The 21,825-nt window shown below is 43.3% G+C and overlaps 1 protein-coding gene across 1 annotated transcript; it reads left to right on the top strand.

Annotated features, from left to right (window-relative positions):
- The first annotated feature begins 15,501 nt into the window (after nucleotides 1-15,501).
- ECHDC3 (enoyl-CoA hydratase domain containing 3) lies at nucleotides 15,502-21,093 on the top strand. Its single transcript, XM_054631962.2, has 5 exons — nucleotides 15,502-15,648; nucleotides 15,734-15,855; nucleotides 17,993-18,090; nucleotides 18,932-19,132; nucleotides 20,597-21,093. The coding sequence occupies exons 1-5, from the start codon at nucleotides 15,527-15,529 to the stop codon at nucleotides 20,924-20,926; spliced, it is 873 nt and encodes a 290-aa protein (XP_054487937.2). The 5' UTR covers nucleotides 15,502-15,526; the 3' UTR covers nucleotides 20,927-21,093.
- Nucleotides 21,094-21,825: the final 732 nt, after the last annotated feature.

The following is a 21,825-nucleotide window of genomic DNA, read 5'->3' as shown; positions in this document are numbered from 1 at the left end:
TGGATCCTGAAAAAGGTGTAATTACTTGTCTAATGTAGCACAAAAGTTACATCTTTATGACCTTTTCCATTTGCTGCTGAAACCAGCAGAAAGACAAATGTGAATGACTGATGGAGCAGAAATATATTCAGTTCATTCAGGTAAAGCTCCTTGTGAAAGATCAAAAGAATTTTTTTCCAGCAATGTGATATTTAGAGTCTTTTCCCAGCTCCGCTTCGTGTAGAATTTATGTAGCACAACGTGAAGTGGGGGATGCAAGTTGGGCTTTGCATTTAAACACATTCTTCCCCCTCTGCCTTGAGCCATCTGTGTTCGGTCAGCCTCCTGTTCAGGGTAAAGCAGCATGAAGGTTTCCTACAAAGCCTTCACTGCAGAAGAAGCTTGCCAGGGAAGTGGAAGTCCTGTCTCACTTATCTTTTCCCTAACTAAGCCCATATGGCAACCATAGAGTGAAACAAGGCAACGAGAGGGTGGGCATGCTCTCCCAAGCTGTTTCACACCCATAAGGAGCAGAGTTTGTTCCCCAGGGAAGGGCCACTGCTGCGTTTCCCAGGGTCAGGCTGCTCAGACACAGGGACATGAGGTTACTCAGGTTCCTGGCTGGTGAAGGAGGTGTGCTCACAGATCTGGCTGAGGCTGATGTTTACATCAGCTACCCTGTTTCATCCTGTAGGGAAGCCAAGGTCCCTGCACACAGCCACCATAGCTAATAAAGGCACCTCTCACCTTTGGCAAATAAAGCCAGCTTGAGACTGTAAAGCAGGATGAAGCTTCCCAAACTTTCAGCAAATACCTCTGAAGTGTAAACATGCTTTATCCTTTTTATGCAAGGAAGAGCTTTCTGAAAGGTGAGGCATCAGCTACCAAATAACAGGCTCTTTTCCTCAAAGTTTCCTTACAATCCAGTAATTCACTATCACATCCAGAGATATTTGTCCTTTGGTAACCTCAAGATAATAAGCAGGATTCAATCTGACCACACTTCAGATCAATCAACATCATGAAAGGTGGATTTTCTTAAATAATGGGTTGAGGGGAAAGTGAATTTGTGCAAGGACACACATACCTTGAGATATGTGAGCCAATCGGCTTAAAATGTTGTTTTGCCCTGACCTGACAAGACTTGCTGTCTGGCAATGCATAATCCCTTGTAATGTACTCCCTGGAAGGTGATGGCTCTTTGAAAACCCTTCTGAACTGCAGTTATCTCGATGGCTGACACCTGAATAGAAACCACTCAGCTCTGTGGAAGCCCTGGGACAAGCAGGTATGAATAGGAGTCCATGTTGATTCAGGAGACAAATGGATAAGGAAAGACTCTGAATCAGCTTGCTCTAGGTTTTGTGCAGGAGTTTATAAAATCGTGTGTCGAGCATTTTGAAGTGGACTCTGCCAGTTGGGGACACCTTTTTCACTGAATAAAGCCACGAGGCTTTGTCCTGCACATCAGGATGTTTTCCTAAGAGTGTGCTGCTCTTATTCATCTCCGTCAGAGCGATTTCAAGTTGTGCATTTAAGACTCAAGTAAGCTCCTTTGCAAATACTCTTGAGAATAGGATCAAAATGGGAAGAGATTACATGTAATCTAATTATGTTAGGTTCCATTTGAAATCCTTCAGTGTAAAAATTAAAAGAATACGACACAGCTTTGCATTATGCTGTAGATCACATGGAAGAGACATGAGCATGTGGGACTGAGGCAACATGGGAGAAAATACCATGTGTTGGGTATACAGCAATGTTTGCTTTAAATAATCTAAACCTCAGGACTAGAATGGTTTGCTGAACTAAAAATAAATTCTAAGAACTTTATGCCCTCTGTCATTAATGTGGCACTGACCTTTGCCTTTTATTGTCTGGCCACAGCTTATATGAAAAAGCTGCTGATCAAAAGATCTCTATCAAACAATCAACACCAAGCATGACACTTGTCAGCAAGGTTGTGTGGAACAGCACTGACCCTGAGGATTGGCACCTGCTCATGGGACAGACAGTGAATTCCTGCTGCTGAGTGCTCTGTACCTTTACACCATAACATTCACCTCTGGTAAGAGCTGTAAGAACATTCATAGTCACTAGAGATTGTTTTGAGTAATTCTTCATTTTCACAGTCTTTCAAAATCACCCAAGTGAATTAAATTAACAGCTGTAGGATAAGAAGCAGTAGTTTCACTGAAATTGCACCACCTTGTGATCCACATTGAATCAGGCCTCAAATTATGTATTGGAAGTCTGATACTCACGAGTGCTCCAAATGTGCTTGGAGGGAAGACCTAGAGACCCTGAGGTCTCATTCCCCTCATGCACTGAGTGCTGCAGGTGATCTGGGAGGAGGCTCAGGTGTGGCACTTCCCCTCTGTATCACCACTAATGCTCCCAATCCACATGTGATCTAACTTAGAGCTGGAATATGTTTAGTTTGTTGCTTAGTTTTTGGGATGGAGACTGTCCTTCCTAGAGTTGAGCTTGAGCACTACTCAACTTCATGAACTGTTCTGGGGGATTCCTCAGAACTGGGATTGTAGAAAGTTCTTCAAAATGTCTTGTCCAGTTCTATTTTCATTATTCAGAGTTATGTCAAAGCTGGATTCAAAAGAACAGGTTCCTTTCTCCTTTTCAATTCAGTCTATGAGCTTAAGAAGTTTCTATAAAATCTCCCTATGGAAGAAAAAGATTTCTCTTCAGATTCTCCTCTGATTCTAGAAAATGGATCAAGCTGGAAAATCCAGACATGCATTTTGCCTTCCACCACAGCACTCACGTTCTAATTCCATCAAAGTCTACAGATCCTTTGCCAGGGGTATTTCTAGCCCAGTCCCATACATTTGGGCACATCTTGATCTTATGTTGTACTCTGGGTCTGATCACAGAACAGCAGCAGGGGAATCCTCATGTTATGGGCTCTATAACCAAAAGAAACAAATACAGTTCAAACAATGAATTAAGTTCTGTACCACTTGCTGGCCAGATGGTATTGTGAATTGTTATAATTCATCAGCAAAACAGAGGAAGGAAGTGTTTTAAAGCAAGATTATATTATTTTCCTTGAGTTCTTATTATGAAATCTTCCTGAGGTGAACTTTGAAAACCCTTCCAGAAGGAATGAATGGAACAGGGCAAACTGGAGACTTGCTGGGGAGTACTTAAATACAAGGGAAAAGAATAGTATGCCAGTGAAATAAAAGAAGAATTCATTATCAAGCTTTCAGTTTGAGAAGACAAGTGAAGAAAAATACAAGTGATAAAAAAGGGGGGGAAAGTACATAAAAATATATGGTGTTTCTGTCCTCTTAATAATTCTAGATTGGAAAGCACCCAGGTCTTCCCTCCCACTGGAGGGAAATAAGCCTGAAAGCTGAGAAAGCAGATAAGGCCAGTAGTGACATATTCACTATATAGGGAGACTGCAATATTTAGTAAATTACTGCCAGTAAAGTGCCTTGAGATCTTAAGAAAAAATGCTAAGAAAAATACATTTTCTTCTTGCTGTCATTTAAGAAACAAAATACATTTGAAAACCATGAGGAAAAAAACGTGTCTTAAATGAAAACGACCCATGACCATTAAGTTCACTCTAGTCAAATAAAACACATCCTGTTTTTGTAACTTTTTTATACAAAGGAGATCCTGGACTGTATAGACTCTTTCCAGCCAAGGATTTGACCCATAGTTGAATTTTTATTAGAAGCATGGGAGGAGGTAATGGAAAATACACAGGGCTGCTGCTGCTTCAGTTAAGATAAAGGGTGAAATCTGAATTTGGGAAAATGCAGAAAATGGAGTAAGTTCATTATACTATCTCTCAACTAAAATTAGTTGGTACAAAGAGTTTGGAAATCTTCTGGCAGGGCAAACGTAGCTACAGTATCAGTTAATTAAATGACACAAAATGCATCACCTAAAATACATCCTGGACTTTCCACACAGTCAGGAAAATCGGTCACACAAGCTGCATCAGCCATTTCTTGATAATTTTGTTCTGAAACAGCTGCATTGAGGTAGAAAAGGACAATCATGTTGTGTCCTGCATCAGTCACCCCCAGGTCTTTTCCAAGGGAAGAAGGAATTGTTGGCCACACCCCCACACCCTTATTGTCCATAAATATTTTTTTTCTTCTTGTCTAGACTTTGTGGGAGAGCTGGGAAAAGCTTGGTATGTGCTGAGGCTCCAGGCAAGCCATAGTCAAACAGGTGTAATCTAACCACTACTTCTGTGAGACTGCTTATCCTGAGTTCTGAACTCTGTTCCACAGCCTGTTCCTGTATGAAGCCAGCTGAGGGGGTCCCTTCCTTGGGTGGGATGGATCTCACTTAACCTTAGCTTAAGGTCCTCATGTCCACAGCGTACGTGCCTGTGTGCAAACCAGGTGTCAGGGCTCCCATTCTGGGGGCTGGAGGGCACTCAAAGGGCTTGAGGACATGAGGCAGCTCCTGATACACCCCATACAGGTGACTGCATTGGTGGCACCCTAAGCCCCACTCTGGGAGTTCATTGCTTACCCTGGGGAATTGCTCCATAAGCACTTGCTGAGGTCTGATCCCCAGTGAGTGAGTCTGGAGCCCTCTCAAGCCCCCAGCCCCAGCCCTGGTGTCTCCTGGCCCTGCCAGAGCTTCTGCTGCCACCTCCCAGGTCAGCACCTACGTGCAGACACCTAAATTTAGGTGTCTTAATCTGTGTGCTGAGGCTCACCTTTACATTAGGTAAATGAATCTGCTTCCAGACAACTCGGTAGAAACACAGGTTTAAAATCCAGATTTGAATGACTTTGATGAAGTAAATGGAGAGAAGTAAAGTGTTGGAAAAATATAATCTGAAGTCCTGAGAACTGAGTACAAACCAGTACAAGAACCAAACAGGAATCTGCTCTGTGTGGTATCTAGTCTTTAAATATACTCTTACCTCCTACTCAGCTGTTCAGATGCCAGAACAGGATCTGCATTTGTAGAAAAAGATCAGTCTCATTAGTCCTTTTCATGATTATAAGGTCATTATCTATTTCTGAATAGAAAAAAACACCCTTTGTCATTGTTCATCCATACTGAAAAGAAAACGTTAACATTAAAAATTCTTAAAGAATCTTAAAACTGAAAGATTCTTGGTATTTCTGTTGCAAATAAGAATCAAGGGTTTACAGGTTTTAGTGTTTTCAGCTGGTAGCATTGCATGTCCATGTGTTAAACACTTGGCATTTATACAGAGCACAAAACATCAGACAGTGTCTTTTTGCCAGAGAGGGTCCATGTAATAATGGAATATTTTCAGTGCTTATTAAAGCATTCTCATGCAATGACAATGAGTGTCACACACATACCTTGCAATCAGGCAGCACTCCAAATCTGCTCCTGTGTTCACACTGGATATTGCTGATAATTACCCTCTTCCCCATCATATTATCATAGAATACAGAACTAGAAGGGGCACTGAGATGGGCTCATCCACTGCATTCTCCTACCCCCAGCTGCATCAACTACAACTAAAGTTTTTAAGTACACCTTTAAAGAATGCATTAAAAGAATCCTTTGTTCCTTATGGTTTTTATTGCAGGATTGGCCATTGCTTGATTTCCTTTTGGGGGATGGGAATTGGATCAAAGAAATAGGTCAAAAAACCTCCACATTTTTTGGTATATTTGTAATCTTGGACAGAATGCAGCTACAAATTACCTGCACATACAAAGAAAGGAGACTGTTTTTTTTTTGTTCCAGCTGTCATGTTTGGACATAACTGGAAAGGGAACAGTAGAACTTGAGGATATGGAGAATTAGTCTTCATCCAAAGCCCACCTCTTCCTACAAAGAGTAGTAAAGACTTCTAATGATAATAACAGGCATCCAAAAGCCAGAAACTATTTCTGAGTAATATCAAGTCATGCAGGTCTAATAACAGGAACAGAACCAAATTACCCTCTTGCATGCATGTTAGTCTTTTTTTACAAATGAGTGGAAGCTGTAGGTGTGCAGCTGAGCAGGATGTAGTTCAGAGCCTGCAACATTCCTCATAACTGAACCCCTTCCCATGGTGAATCAGTGTGAAGCTATAAAAAGAAAATGGGGATTCCTCAAGACGAATTCTAATCCCTGCTTGAGCAGATGGAAGAACTGACAGAGAGCTCAGTGTGTTACAGAACTCCCTCAGCACAGGTCACATCCTGAGGAGGCCTAGAGCTGATATAGTGAAGAAAAAAGGGGGTATCAAAACATCTCATCAATGAAGCTGTAAGCAGCCAGATCTCATTTCAAACCAGCATTAGAGTTTCTCCAGTTTGTGGCTACCCACCTTTGGTTCCTAAACTTGAGATCTGGAGCAGTATTTTCAACATAATATTGCAAATGTCTCTCTGTGTACTCTGTGTGTTTCACTCCTTAAATCTTCTTAAAAAGGAAGTTCAGGAGAAAAAAAAAGATTAAATATAAATACTCTGGCACACACCTGTACTGAGAACAATCCCCATTTCTGGGGGAACCAGCTCTCAGATGGGGAAGAAGCAAGCCCTGAGAGCAGCTGCCAAGGCAGGAGTGACAGCCACCCCCAGAGCCACTCTGCAGTCTTGCTCCACATTCACCCACGTTCACTGGTTGTTTGTTCCAGCCCCTGTGCTCAAAATCTCTTACATCAGCTGCATTCCACTCCTGGGACTGTTACTCCAACAATCCTCTCTTCAGTGTCTCTTCTCCTTTCTCTCCTCTTTCTGTTTGTATTCTCAAACCAACTCTAACATCACCAAGGTACTATGTGCTTGCTCTCAAATTACAGCCTTCACTTTATAAACATATTTAGCTGCTTTTCTCCAGCTCTGAGCTTTTTTGGAGCAGGGAGTACAGTAATCTCTCTTCTGGGGAGAGCTTTGTACTTTCTCAGCCTTAGGCACTGGTGTAATAAGCATGATTTACTACCTCCCTAATGTCCCTGTAATTTCACTTCTATAGATTGGTCCAGATCTAGACAACTGATAAGTGCTAATGTGAACTGAAGAAAGTAGTTGGTCTTTCAGTATCAAAAAGCTCTGCAATTATGTACCTCTGTAATTTTGGGAGCACTGGGGATTCAGGGTGCTGTCTAAATTCCTTTTTGTACTGTTGTGGCTCTGAGATTGCACTGATGATATTATCACAGAATGTGTTGGTTGGAAAGGACCTTAAAAATCATCTAGATCCAGTCCAGTTTGATAGCACTGCACATCCCAAAGCTCAAAGTAGGTTTTACATGAACTGTCATGAGTTGCTATGAGTGTCAATGCTTGAAAATTGCTGTGCCAGGTCCAGCAAACCTGATGACAGTGAAATCTGTAAGAATCCAGCCACCAGCTTCAAACTGAACTGGGATTCAGCTGCCTTGCAAAGCCAGAAACTCTTCTATCCTCAGCAATTCAAATGAAACCTTGTGCCACTGTCAACAGCCAAATCTCTATGTTCATGAAAAACGTGAAGAACTTGAAAATCTTTGCAGCTGCAATTAATTCATATAATCTTATTTCATTTGTCTCAGATGTCTAAATATGTGCTGTTCATCTCCCTGAAGGTTTCCTGCTAGGAATAGTAGTGTCAGCTAAGGAACCCAAGTTGCCAGAGCTGAACATGCCAAGCACAAAAGGTACTCCTGAAACAAGAAGAAATTAAAAAAAAAATCATGGAATATCCTGAGTTCAAAGGGACCCACAAGGATCACTGAAGTCCAAATTTAAATAAATTTACTACTTAGGAATGGTCTTCTTTTGCCTCCTCCAGAACTATGCATATAAAGTCTGATGAAGGAGAAAAGCAGGTGGCCATATTTAAAAATAAGTGATAAATTAAGCTACATTATTTCAAAGAGACCTAGCCAAACCCTCATATTTTGCATACTGTACAGGTCTAATTTAACAAATCATGTACCCAGATTTAGGTAAATTAATGTCAGTGGGATTAAGCAGGATGTAAATCAAGGAAGCATTTGATTTCCTTGCCTCTGATGAGAAGAGAGGGAGAAATCAGCATGTACGTCTCTCCTGCTGTCTTGTGAAGCCCAAGCCCAAATTTCTCATACAAGTGGAATGAAAAAGTAAAAATAAAAACAAAGATAAACTAGTCAGTCAGTTGTTAAAAATAAATGAAAATCTAAAAAATCACTAATGAGATTAGTTCATTAAAATGTTCATTGATAATTGAGAAATCCATTGCCATATTAAGAATCTTTCCAGTACTAATTGGTTCAGCTCTCAATAAAACAGATGGATAATGATGAAAATCTCTAGTTCACTGTAGTGTTGCTGTTGTGCAGGAGGCTGTTCATGAAAACAACGGCGTCATTTTAAATGTAGGAGTTTAACAAGATTGTGAAGGTTATTTTAGCCTGGTTTCCTGTGGAAATAGGATCAGACTGTCTGTCTGCTGCTACATTTAACTGCAGGCTGGGGTTCTCAGTGATCTTAGATATCCACCTCTCCTAAGAACACTGAAGAGAGAGAACACACAGACAGAGACTGAAGACCCCAATTACCTCCTCAAATTAGAGAAGAGCCACAGGCTTCATTGGCTTCACTGCTGTGTTGGACCTGCCAAAAGCCTGCACCTTTCCCACCACAGCACATTTGCTCAGGGAATGGTCAGGAGGACTGAAGGAATAGGGGGGAAGCAGGAAGGCAAGGGACACAGAGTGTCAGGGATTTTTATCCGATCAACTCGGGTTCTTTCTTCAACTACAGGACTAGTAAACACTGTTTACAGCTAATTTTTGTCCTGCCATGCAGTGTTACAATAACCTGAATTTCCCCACATATTTAAATCCTCTCTCCAGTGTGTCTGTGTGGCACAAACACCAACAGCCCATGTCCCAGCTCCCTTCCACAGCCCATAGCTCCTGGCTGGGTGAGAGGAGGGCTGGCTCTGAGAGCTGTGTATCAACTGGCACACCCATGGACTGGTCAGGAGGTCACACCGAGAGAGCATCACTGAGCCTGGGCTGCAGCCTTTTCCTCAGGGCAAGTATTCATTTCTGTCTGTTCAGCAATAATTTTCCTGCAACTTTTAGCATCTCTTCCAATCTCCTTGACAGATCCTACAGCAGACTGGCAGACATAATTTCCTGAAGCTTTTTCTTTTTCCTTCAAAACTAAAATAATTCTTGATTATAAAAATGCCCCTTTTAATTTGCAGGTTGGTATTTCCTAAACACAGAATCATTTTCTTTGCTCATTATGTGTTACTGCTTCCTCTGCTTGGAAACAGGAACCACGAGCACTTTGACACAGAGAGTTACAGGATGTTTCTCCACAATATCAGACAGCTGTGTTGGATCAGGCCATCGCCCCTTCCTTTGTGCCAACACACTGTGAATTTAACATGTGTGGCCTTGATAAGCTGGAAGTGTGTGGTGAGAGTATCAGGGCCAGCTGGATGGTCTGAGCCCGACCTGCAGCACAGCATTTCCTTCCATAAGGAAAATGCACACGAGCAGTTGGCAGCTTCCCTGGTGGCTCCTTGTCCTGCCAGGTCTGACATAGCACCAGAGGATAAGATGTAAGAGAAGGCAGAATACACACCATTGAGATATGTAAGTCACCACCGACCCAGTAATGAGCAGCGTTCTGTGTCAAGCCCCTTGCAAGAAATGTTGCAAGGACACATAAGAACCTCCCCCTTCTCCTCCTCCTGCCCCAGGGTGGTGTGGACACGACTGGTTCAGCTCCTGACTGAACTAATTTTTTGGGACTCCATAAATTTTTCTACCCAAGGTGGATGTTGTCTGTGTTATCCCTGTGCAGCTTCTGATGTTGGCGGTGCCAAGGAACCATTAATTATTAGGATTCTGTCATTCTCGTGCTCATTTGTAAGAGTCTGGTATTCTTATTGGATAAAAATCCAATTTAATTGTAAAAATAATATTTTATCTGGTTCTTATATGATGGTTGTAATGAGATGAAAAGGATTGAAAGAAAATGAAACTAGCTGAAAGTTGGCCAAGGAGCAGGAAACAGGTGAACCAGAAGAGTGCAGAAAATTCAATGTATTTGCTACAGTAAAGTAGTTACTAGCAGAGGCAGGGACAAGCTGGGTAGAGGATGCAATTTTGTGGTGAGAACTGTCATTTGCAGAAGGGGCTTGAAGCAAAACCAGGCCACAATAGAAGGTGTTCCCAAGTATTGACAGCTTTAGGCAAACTTTTGTTCTTGGCCCCTAACAGTAGCTACAATTTATCTCTTCATTCACAGCAATGTTTTTGTCTGTAACCACAGCAAAGAGGCACTGACATCTGGAAGTGAATCCTGAGATACAGTTAGAGAATCATCAGGCTGAAAGAATTCTGGTACTTCCTTCTTCTTGAGGTCCCTGGGCTTAGGTCAGTATTTGTACCTTTCATGTGGGTGACAGACAGTCACATGCCCTGCAAGAGGCATCAGACCAGTCTGCCCCAGTTCCCTCCTGATGATTTGGGCTGGGACAGAGCTGGTTTTTTTCAGAGTACCCTGTATGGGGCTGTTTTGGATTTGTGTTGGAATCAGTTGATAGATCATGGATGGTTTTGTTGTTGTTGGGCAAGGCTTACACACGGCCAAGGCCTCCTGTGCTCCCTGTCCCACCACACCAGCGAGGAGGCCAGGGGTGCAGGGGACACAGCCAGGACAGTTGACCCCAGCTGACCCATGGGATGTCCCTGACCATATGGGGTCATGACTGGCATGTAAGACTGGGGGAAGGAGGAGGGGGACATTTTGAGTGATGGTGTTTGTCTTTCCAATTCACTGTTACATCTGGCAGGGCCCTGCTGTCCTGGGGACTGCTGAACACCCAACTACCCATGGGAAGTGGGGAATGAATTCCTTGGTTTTTGTGCACCATTTTTGCTGTACCAATTGAAGTGTCTTTATGTTAACCCATGATTTTCCTCGGTTTTATGTGATAATTTCTTCAGATTTTTTCTTGTGACTCTCCCTGATCCTGTCATGGGAGGTGAGGGAGCAGCTGCGCGGGGCTGAGTCCCCAGCTGGGGTCAAGCCCTGACACCGGTGCAATGAATGGAGAGCAGGAGGAGCCTGGAGAGGCTCTGGGAGCAGGCAGCTCCTTTAGACACTGCTCAGCCCTGCAAGGAGAGAATGTCTCTACTGGTGGTGTAGGGAGCCTTGCAGGATTAAGTATTTAAATTGGGAACCTAAGGAAGGAAGGAATTAATATCACCTTTTTTCCAAGCCTGTTATAGCCTCACATATTTTATAATTCTGGTCATTGTTCACATCTTAAGAATCTCACATACAAAAAAAATCATCTAATGTTAACACCAGGGAAATATAAATCACTTCAACAGTGAGGACAATATAGGGTAAAAGATGAGTGTGGGGAGGATAAGAGAAAGAGAGCAAATGAAGAGGAGCAGGAATGGGTTAGTGACAAAAGGGCTTTGGTCGATCACCTGGTTCACAAGCAGAAGGGAAAATAAGAAGCACCCATTACACGGAGCAGTGCTGCCACACAGCGTCTGGGAAACAGCTCTGAGCAGTAACTGCAGGCAGTGCAGCAGCAGTGACTCTGGGAGCTTCATGTTTAATGTCAAGAGCAAACAGGACACTGCATTGTTTGCTGAAGGAATGCTGAGTGTAAAGGCAGGAGGCAGCAGTACTGCCAGGGAAGGACCTGATCTGAGCCTGACTGGCAGCCTGACTGATTAGCCTGGTTCACAGACTGCTGCAAATTCTCAATCTTAGTCATGAAGTTAAAACTGGATTTAAATCCTTTCTTTTAGCATAATAATCAACATTTTTTAAAAAATATAACTTTCTCTTAAAGTACATGCTAAAATTTCTGATAGTCTCCTATACATTAATCCTGTAACTGATTTTTAATTACTACTTCATAATTAGTAATTAGAGCCTCTATAAAGAGAAGGCTGATATAAAAATTACCTTTCCCAGACTTTTCAAAGAAAAAAACCCAGGGATAGGGCTCAAAGGAGGTTTGGTAGCAGGGTCATGGGAATTTGAGGTGCAGACAGAATAAAAGGGTTTCATGCCCTTAGAAAATCCCAGCACAATTAAGTATTTTCCTGAAGTTTCTGTGCTATTTCTATCCTAACAGCAATACAGAAAACACAAAATGTCTAAGGACACAATAAAAATGTTACAGAGACAGCACCCATCCTGTGGTGCTGGGACTCAGCTCAGAACCCTTGCTAAAGGGAAACAAAAATGCAAAACCTTTTTTCATCTTTTCTTTAGTCAGTCCTGGAGGGTTCCACATCAGAGAAACCATGATGCACTAGTCTATCTCTTTGCTAGCAGGATTTACAAAGCAGGGAAATAAATGATTTTCCTTGGCCTGGGTGCAAGAACAGGACCCTGCTCTCCCTGTTATCCTGGAACTACTACACACCTGAGCAGAATTAAGCAGTCTTTGAGTTCTTAAGGTGCCAAACCCCTCTGGATCCCAGTGGGATTTGAATGCCTTCAGCAGTGTTGAAAATCAGGTCAGAAGATTCTCTGTGAATGCCAACGTTTGACAAGAAATAATTTGCATGAAAATCTGCTAAGGATATGTCTGCCTCATGTTCCATAAAATAGTACCAAGTTTTCATCATAGCATTCCAATTAATAGAAATGTCTTTTTGGATAAATTTACTAATTTACATATGTGGATGTATTTTACATTTCAGCTGCCTCCCAACAAGGTCTGCCTTTGCCCTGGTGGACCTGCTATTTATAGCAGCAGGTGCTCCTGCAAGATTCACATCCCATCTGGGCTCACTGAAAGCCAGGGAAATAAAGACCCCCAAATAAATACCTGTGCTTCATGAAGGAAGGGATCCTGTATCTTTATTGTCCATGCATGCTCTCTGGAAACATCACAATGGAGAGCACAGAGAGCTTTAGAGGAGCTAAGCACACTTGAATCTCAAAACATCTTTTCCTGCACAGTGTGATATCCTGATGGTTTCTGGAATTATCTAAGGATGAAGTCATGTCATGTCCTTTGTAATCTCCCTTTTTAGTTTTTTATGAGGATCTATACAGCTAAAGGTTGGAAAAGCCCTGTCTGGTACTTTCAGTCCTGGCTTCTGGCTGTCTCCAGTTGAAACTGTGAGCTCAGCCATAACCACACTGCTGCTGGCAAATGCTGTGAAAAGGAAATCTGCCTGAAATCAGAAAGTTTTTTCAGTACTTTCTCAGAGAAGACAGCAGCAGGTCTCCTAAGTGCACTGGGGAAACTGCAGCCAAAAAACAATCTGTAATGGGGGTGGGTGTGAAAGGAAACATGAGGTTGTCAATCAAAGTTTAAAAGAACTGAATTTCCAGAGAGCTGGAAACACTATATAAAAAATAAGCTTTTTGGATAAGACCACAAAAATACTCTTTCCTTGGAAATGGACAGAAAAGGGAAAAGCAGATGGAGAAAGAGAAGAAACTGAAAGAAAAAAAGTCAGGTGGTATTCACAAATTTGAAAGAGGTCAGTGGTCAGAGTTTCAGGGGATTAGGAACTCCTCCCAGAGCAGCACACACGTTGTGTTCTCGGTGTGGTGGCCTTTGCCAAACCAAGTAGGGGCTTTGAAACTGCTGAGATCTATAGAAGATGATCTCATTTGCTTCTAAATGGGAATTTGTAATATTTTTTTTTCTGCAAATTCCTACTGCATATTAAAAGTAAATTTTGGAAGAACTTTTCAGTGAATGACCATGAGGTGCAAACAACCATGAGAAAAAGAAAATGGTCACACAGGGAAAGGCGAGAGCAGAATTAGCTCTCAGGTCTGACAGTGACCTTCAAAATGTAAAATGTAAATAAATATACTGAAAAATGTAAATAAATATACATAAATCTACTGTGCCTCTTACTGTAGAGCCACAAAGCTCAGGAATCTGAGGGGTTATTGTGTTAGGCAACATAAAAGCAGTCAGCAAATAGTGCATCTCCACACTAAGCTGTTAATATCTGTGTAAGTAAATATATTACTAAACACAAAATTCAAATGGTTCTTTCATGAGGCTGATGCTCACAACTGAGAAGCCTCAATTGCCACTACAGTCAAAAAGGCTGCAGGGGTTCAACACTGACAAAAACTGGAGACACATCTGGGAACCGACAAGTACTTTGCAACAACTCACAAGAACAGGGAGATCAGGAAGCAGGAGCACAGATTTACATTTACAAGGAGCACATGCTGCACATAAATCTATTTCATTTTAGGGTACCTGTATCATGTGGAAAAAGGCTGCTTGGTCTTTTGGTCTGTCAGCATCTCCTGGTAGATTGAGATTGTTCCCCAGCTGCCTCAGCCACACAGCTGCCTCTCTTTTAGCTTGACTTCTGGAACACAGGTGACCAGAAGCATAAGCAATATTCAAGAAGAGATGTGAATGTACCTGTAAGTCCCTGAAATACTCTGAATTTTAAAATTACATTTGAAGTTTAAAATCACCAAACCAGCTCTTAAAATCTCATTTGCCTTTTTTTTTTCTTCTTGAATCATATGGTCTACAGACTGACTCTGTAGAACCAATTAGAACACCCAAGCCATTTGCCATTACAATTTCTAGATTATGAATTCCCAGTGAATAAATTATTATCTTCTTAGCTCCCAAGTAGCCCTGCAGAACTGCATGTCATGTCATGCCAGTTACTCTGGGCCTCAAAGCCATGTCATTTTCTCTGCATGACACTGCTGTCCTCTCTATCATGACAGATCCCACCCCAGTGCCACTGACAAGTTTGCTCAGCACAGTCCTAATCTCCATCCCACAGTCACGGATGCAAGTGCAAGGAATCTGCAAGGAATCTGAAGAAATTATCACATTTCTGAGTGCTCTCCAACACCCCAGCTACTCATTAATGATACCACTGCCCACCCAGGCCTTCCAGTGCAGGAGTCTGAGAGCAGGACCAAGGGAGGCTCTGTTGTGTGGATGGTCTGTTCCAGGAATGATGTGTCCAGCAGCACCAGGGACACTGGTGAGCCACAGCTCGAGTGCTGTGCCCAGTGCTGGCCCCTCAGCTCAGGAAGGGCATTGAGGTGCTGGAGAGTGTCCAGAGAAGGGCAGTGGAGCTGGGGAAGGGGCTGGAGCACAAGGCTGAAGAGGAGCAGCTGAGGGGGCTCAGCCTGGAGAAAAGGAGGCTCAGGGGGGCTCTTTTCACTCTCTGCACCTCCCTGACAGGAGCCAGGTAGGGGTTGGGCTCATCTTCCGGGCAACCAGCGACAGGACGGAGGGATATGATCTTAAGCCGTGACAGGAGAGGCTTGGGTTGCACATTGGGAAGAATTTCTTCATAGAAAGAGTGTCTGGACATTGGGTGTGCCAGGGGAGGTGGTGTAGTCACTGTCCCTGGAGCTGTATAAGGAAGCCTGGCCGTGGCACTCAGTGCCATGGTCTGGTTGACAATGTCTGTCTGATCACAGGTCGGACTCGATGGTCTCACCGGTCTTTTCCAACCCACTCGATTCTGTGACCCGGTGTCCCGGCAGCAGCACCAGGCCGGGCTCAGGCTGGGGCCGCGCCGCCAGCCCCGGTGCCGCGGAGCTCCGCCCGCCCGGCCCGCTCCGCCCCTGCCCGGCCCGAGCCCGCAGCGATGGCGGCCGGGCTGTGCCGGCTGCGGCGGCGCCTCACGGCCGCCTTCAGCAGCGCCGCGGGAGCCGGGCAGGCCCCGCCGGCGGAGCCGCTGACGGAGCGGCAGCAGGCGGGGGGCGTGCGGTGAGCGGGGGCGCCGGGGGCTCCGGGACGCGGCCGCGTTCGGAGCTCGGTGAGCGTAACCCCGCGGTTTTCACGGGTTTTGCAGCACCATCGTCCTGAACAACCCGCGGCGGCGGAACGCGCTGTCGCTGCCCATGCTGCAGAGCCTGCGGCGGGACCTCCTGCACGACGTCAAGAGCCGGGAGCTGCGCGTCATCGTCATCGCGGGTACCGCGGCAGCGGCCGGGCGGCAGGGGCACACCGCGGAGCCGAAACACAAACCTCGCTGGGATTTACGGGAAACGGGACGGGAAGGGACCTGTGTGCTTCCCTAATGCTCCCGCGGCTGTCAGTGCTCGGCAGGCCTCCCTGTCACGCTCTTCCTCCATACTCACCCCAGCTTCCCCTTTCCTGTACTTAATTCCTCATTTCTAACTCAGCACTAACGACTGACTGGGCTTTTGTTACGCTTTCGGTTTTAGCCAACACGTCTAAGCTTTAACACGTTTCAAAATGTTACCTCAGTCGGGGTATGGGGGTGTTTACACTCGGCATTTTAGGGTCAGGGTTAATTGGTTTTAAGATTGTATGGAAGGAATACTTTAAACGGAACAAAAGCCAAACCAAAAAAAAGTTCTAAGAGTTACCAAAGTAAAACATTAACGTCCCCACATAGGGGTTTTGTGCAGGAGCAGGCAAAGGTAGGATGGCGCTTGTTGCCCTGTTGACAGGTATAGACTGTAGTGAAAAACAAGGTTTCTGCAAATCAAGTGCTCTGCTTCCCTGCTCTGAGCCAGAATCAGCCTCATCATTTGGATTGTCAGAACTATTTTTAAAAACACTCCAGTGAAAGAGAGACTGTAATATCAATACCACAGACACCCATAGCCCACAAATGTAAAACAGCCTCTGGCAGAGCCTGTTACAGTTTCCTTCCATTTACATATTAAGCTGTAGAGTTCTTAAAGATAATGAAACTTGAGATGTACTTAAGCCATCTTTTTTTCCTTTTTTTTTTTGCTATTTTAAGATAATCTTCATTTTCCCCCCTTCCAAACATCTCAGATAAATTGGTTTATTAATTTAGGATCATGCTGTTTCCTATACATAGGGGAAAACTCTGTGTATTAGGGCACACACACAAGAGTAGAAGAGAGCTGATTTCACAGGGGTGAGTTTAAATATACATATTCCTCATTTCAAACAGCAGTTAGAAATTTTGCAAAACACTGAAGGCTCTTTTTTGGGAGTACAGTGCTCTGGGAGTTTGTGAGCACAATTGCTTTAGGTTTTTTAGAAATTGCACGTTCCTGTTTATTTCTAATTCCCGTGCTGAATAAAACACAAAAGAAGAAATTGCAAGAAAATAAAAGATTCCTCGGAGAATGCTTTGGGCCTTTAACACAGACTTGGCAGTGGATTCTTCAATGAGGTTCAAATTAATGTAATTAATCTCCAAATATATATTGCCAACCCCATGAGATGACTGACAATTGTCTGGTTATTTCTGGGTAGACTGTGTCTCAATAATCTGGCTCATAAGAAACAAATCCATAGGTAAGGTTTGATCTGCATAGATGTAGCTGGAAATGTCACAGCCATACAAATACCTGAGAAGTTCTGAAGGATTGGAAAGCATCACATTGGTTCATTCTAATGACAGGTAGTCACATGACAAAGGAAAACTGTTGTAAAGATTGTGGACCTGTATTGAGTGTTTTAATTTTAGCAAATCCAAAGTTTGGTTCCACAAAAACCTTCTCTTTTGCTGCCCAAACCCTGAGCATGTCTTTGGGGCTTCTCTAGATGACAGTTTAGTAGTGGAGAAAACACTCCAACAACCCTTCTGGTTCTCCTGTAGCAGAATAACCTTTTTTCTTTCTTTTCCCATTGTGACCTTCAGCACCGTGACAGAAAAAATACTGATGCTTATTTAGCAAAAGTTAATAATTAATTCTGGGTACAATAAATAGGGACTAAGTATATTTGTCAGTCTGAGAGCACAGCATTCTAGCCTTGCTCCAGCTGATAAGCTTGTGTTGTACTGAGGAGCTGTTTTGAACATCCTTACACAAAATTGGGCTCAGAGGTGAAGTGCATTCTTTCTGAGTTAAGTGTAATGGAAGTAAAATGAGCCCTTGAAAAGTGGTAATGGGTGTTACTGTGCTTAAATGTTGTACTGCAGCAATTTAAAGTTACCATAAAACCCAGAAGGAAATATTTTGGAATTCTGTTCAAAACTCCCTCCCCAAACTCCTTTTTGAACATGGACATGTCATTGACATCCCTTTAGCTCGGACACTGATATGCTCCACCCCTGATTTCTTTATTACTTGAGACTGACTTTTCCTGAAATTCTTTGCAGCTAAAGGACCTGTATTTTGTTCTGGCCATGATTTAAAGGAACTGTCTAGTGAAGATGATGTGAAGCATCATTCCCAAGTATTTGAACTATGTGCAGAGGTAAGCAGTTCTTCTTGAGTGTCTCTGCCATTGCCTGCTGTTAAAAGCAAGCTTTGGTTTAAGGAGGGACAGCATTGGTCATCTGCTTGCTAAAGTACAGATTATTCCTTCAGATTCCTTGATTTTTGCTGCTCTGCTATTTTAATGCCTGATCCTGGTGAAATTATGTTTGCTCTGGATTTCTCTACATGTACATAGAAGGGCTAGAATGGCAATGTGCATGTCTCCAGCAATGGGCACAGTCAGGGTGTGTTCCTTGGTTTAGCCAGTGTTCCTTGCAGCTGAGTATTTGGGCAAATATGTCTTTTCTAGAAGTCTAGGGATAACCACTTTCACATCACTTGTGATCAAATGTTCTTTCCCAGTATTTATTTAGTTTTAAGTTCAGAATCAGCTTAAACAACAAGTAGACAATGTGAAAGTAAGATCTGACTCTCTGGTTGTCCAAGGTCTTGTTAAAGACACAGGTCAGGGAGGTGGGGAGGTTAAAGAGAATCCTGAAGCCTTTGGAGGGAATGGCAAAATTCCCTTTAATAGTGGTGGAGCTAGAATTTGACCCCTAATGCTCCTCAGTATGACAACAGTGAGTACTTGGAAACCTTTGTTCTAGTTGCTCCAGTACTAATGATCTCTAAGACATTGCTGAGCCCATATTTAAGGAATGCTGTAAAAGCCATGTGTGAAATCCACAAGCCCTTCATCATCCTTTCATCAGAAAGGAACCAAGATCCAACAGTTTGGGCTTTTTTTGGTAAATGGAGAGGAAGGTACTTTTGATGGCTTCCAAAACAGGATTGTGTCATCCTGAATTTCCTTACTGGCCACTCTTTTGTGCATGCAGGTTATGACTTTAATCCAGAAACTTCCAGTGCCAGTGATTGCCAAAGTAAACGGCTTGGCTACAGCAGCTGGCTGCCAGCTCGTGGCAAGCTGTGACATCGCAGTGGCAAGTGAGAAATCTCAGTTTGCTACTCCTGGAGTAAACATTGGGCTCTTCTGCTCCACACCAGCTGTGGCCTTGGGCAGATCTCTTCCAAGAAAGGTAAACTTCCTTTCCAGATCTTCTTCATAATTTTGCCTAAAGTTGGTTCCCATGTTAGGAGTTCTAGTTCCATTGCCTGAACTTTATTTTCCTGCAGTGCAACATTCAAAATACTTTATTTCAAAAGGCATCTCCATAAGTCTTTGGAGTGGGAAAAATAATAAAGGGTGAACTCTTGTTTAGGAAAGGCAGCTTTCTACTGATGTGACTCCAACCAGCATGAGCTCGTCCCAGCAGCCCACCAGCTCAGCAATCCCTTTCCTTTCCAACAGACACTCAGGGCTTTAGCCAATGATGTTCTCCCCTGAGGAGGAAACCCCTGCAAGTTCAGGATAACAATCCCACCAAGGCATCAATTCCTGCCAGGCAATGACATTTCACTGCCAGCAGGATCTGCCTGGCTGTAGATCAAGATGCTTTAAATAGCATCTAAAACCCTCCTATAGTGTCTTCCTGTTTTATGTCCTACTGATTGTGGCTGCACATCTCTCACTCCATAAAAAATAGTACAACCTGTAAAGCCAATTGGATTCATGCAGGCAGACGGTCCAAGCCCAGCAGGGCTCTGCTGAGATGCAGTGACTGAACTGCACACATCCCATTGCTGGATAAAAGCTTCAGCTTGAAATTTCCCATCTGCAGGGACATCCTGTTCAAACAGAGTCCATGGGGGATTTTTCCAAGGCTGCTCTCATGTGCAGTTGCAGCTGTTTCTCAGTTAGTATTTCTGGGCTGTAGGATTACCTTTTTAAAATGTGTGGGAAATGCTTTTCTCTGTGCCACTTTTCAAAGCAATAAGAACATTCCCTACAGTTCCCAGAATTGGTGATTTTTACCTTTTAACAAAAGAAGTCGCCATTGTTCGTAGCTACCAGTACAAAGATGCTAATGAGGATAATCAGCTCTTATGATTCAGGCATTGGTCAGTTGCTCCAGGAGTCTTGGAAAACTTTATTGATACATAGCATTGAATAGTCACTGAGTATTTGGGGGAATTTTTAGTCTCAAACCTCAAGCACCAGATGCTGGAAGCAGCAGGAGACTGAAATAATGTGCCTATATAAAGTCCATATTTAAAACCACTCATACTAAACTTAAAACTAGGACAGGTGTTTTCAAAAAACTGCACATATGCCCAGCTTAAAATACCAAGTTTAGTCATTTGACTTTGTAGATGATCCACTTCTCTTTTAATTCCTACAGCAATCACTAGAGATTGTGAGCTTTTGAAGAGAAACCCAGGGCTGTCAGCCTAGGACAGCTGGAAGCAGTGGGCAGGTTTGAGGAGACCAGCTTTAGACCCTTCTCTTTGCTGAGACCTCTTAACAGGTCCTTGGCAGTGTAAAAGACCAAAAGACCTAAATCATTTGTGAAAAGAATAACTTGTACTTGAAGGAGGAGGCTGAAATTCCCCAAGCAAAGCACTGAGTTGGTTGACTTACTACAGTATTTGTCCTTGTTCAGGTGGCACTGGAGATGCTTTTCACGGGTGAACCTCTCTCTGCCCACGAAGCGTTAATGCACGGGCTCGTCAGCAAGGTGGTACCAGAAGACAAACTGGAAGAAGAGACCATGAAAATCTCTCAGAAGATATGTGAAAGCAGCAAATCTGTCCTGGCCTTGGGGAAGGCCACTTTTTACAGACAGATAAGCCAGGACCTTGACACTGCTTACAAAATAACTACTAAGGTCATGGTAGATAATTTGACTTTGAGAGATGGGCAGGAAGGCATTGAAGCCTTTGTTCAGAAGCGTAAGCCGGTCTGGTCACACTCTCAGGAGGAGAAGAAATGAGTCCTGTCTCTAAACAAACCTTAGCTGTGCTTTATGATTCTTCACGCAGTTGCCTTTGGGAACTATATTTTTATTCTTACTGAAAGTTAAATTTCTCTTCTTACAAATACCAGATGCAATAAATTTACTCTAAGTATGTAATAAATGTTAAGAAAAATCAAAAAAGATGGCTTTTCTTTGATAGCAGTGAATTTAATCTGTGGTTTTAAAACTAACTGTGCTGCAAAAAACAGTTTAACGTGTCTCTGGTTACATAGGAAGTCACAGGGGCTGAGAAGGAGCTCAGAGCACCTTGTTCAGAACCTCCCCTCCATAGTTCTGGATGAGAATTGTTATCTGTTGTTATTAATAGAGAATTGAAGGGCTTGGACACATTCCAGAGATGATGGTAGTAGGTATGATGATGCATTTCAGGACTGCTAGAGTGTTGCAGACAGAAGCCTGTAACACAGTTGTCCATTGCTCCTCATATCTTCCCATGAACTGTGTGTGTCAGTAGTTTGTCCCCCACAAATCCTGATTTTCCAGCATCAATTCAACTCCCAGCTCTAGGGAGTTTTGTTGACTGCAGGGAGGATGAGCATGGGTTGGGGTGAAAGGCAGTGTCTTGCCCCAGCTGTCCTTTTCAGGCTGGTGTGTTGTAGTTCTTCTATTATTTCTCCAGAGTCTTATATTGTTGTTATTAGATTTCTAAAGTCCATACCTCTTGGGTGTATTCTCATGGCTGCCAATCTTCACTGACTCCTTCTTCTGCATGCTGTTCTCTCTCAGGTCAGGGCTCCTCCAAGGCTCTCCCCGACTGGCTTTCCCGCCCCCTTTTATCCCGGTCATCTTCATCAGTTACAGCTGCAGCCCATCAAGGGCAACTGGGACCTCTGGGGCAAAGCCTCTATACAGAT

The sequence above is a fragment of the Agelaius phoeniceus genome, chromosome 5, assembly GCF_051311805.1.
Source record: "Agelaius phoeniceus isolate bAgePho1 chromosome 5, bAgePho1.hap1, whole genome shotgun sequence".
NCBI classification, from domain to species: Eukaryota; Metazoa; Chordata; class Aves; order Passeriformes; family Icteridae; genus Agelaius; species Agelaius phoeniceus.
This window is presented reverse-complemented; position numbering and strand designations above follow the sequence as displayed.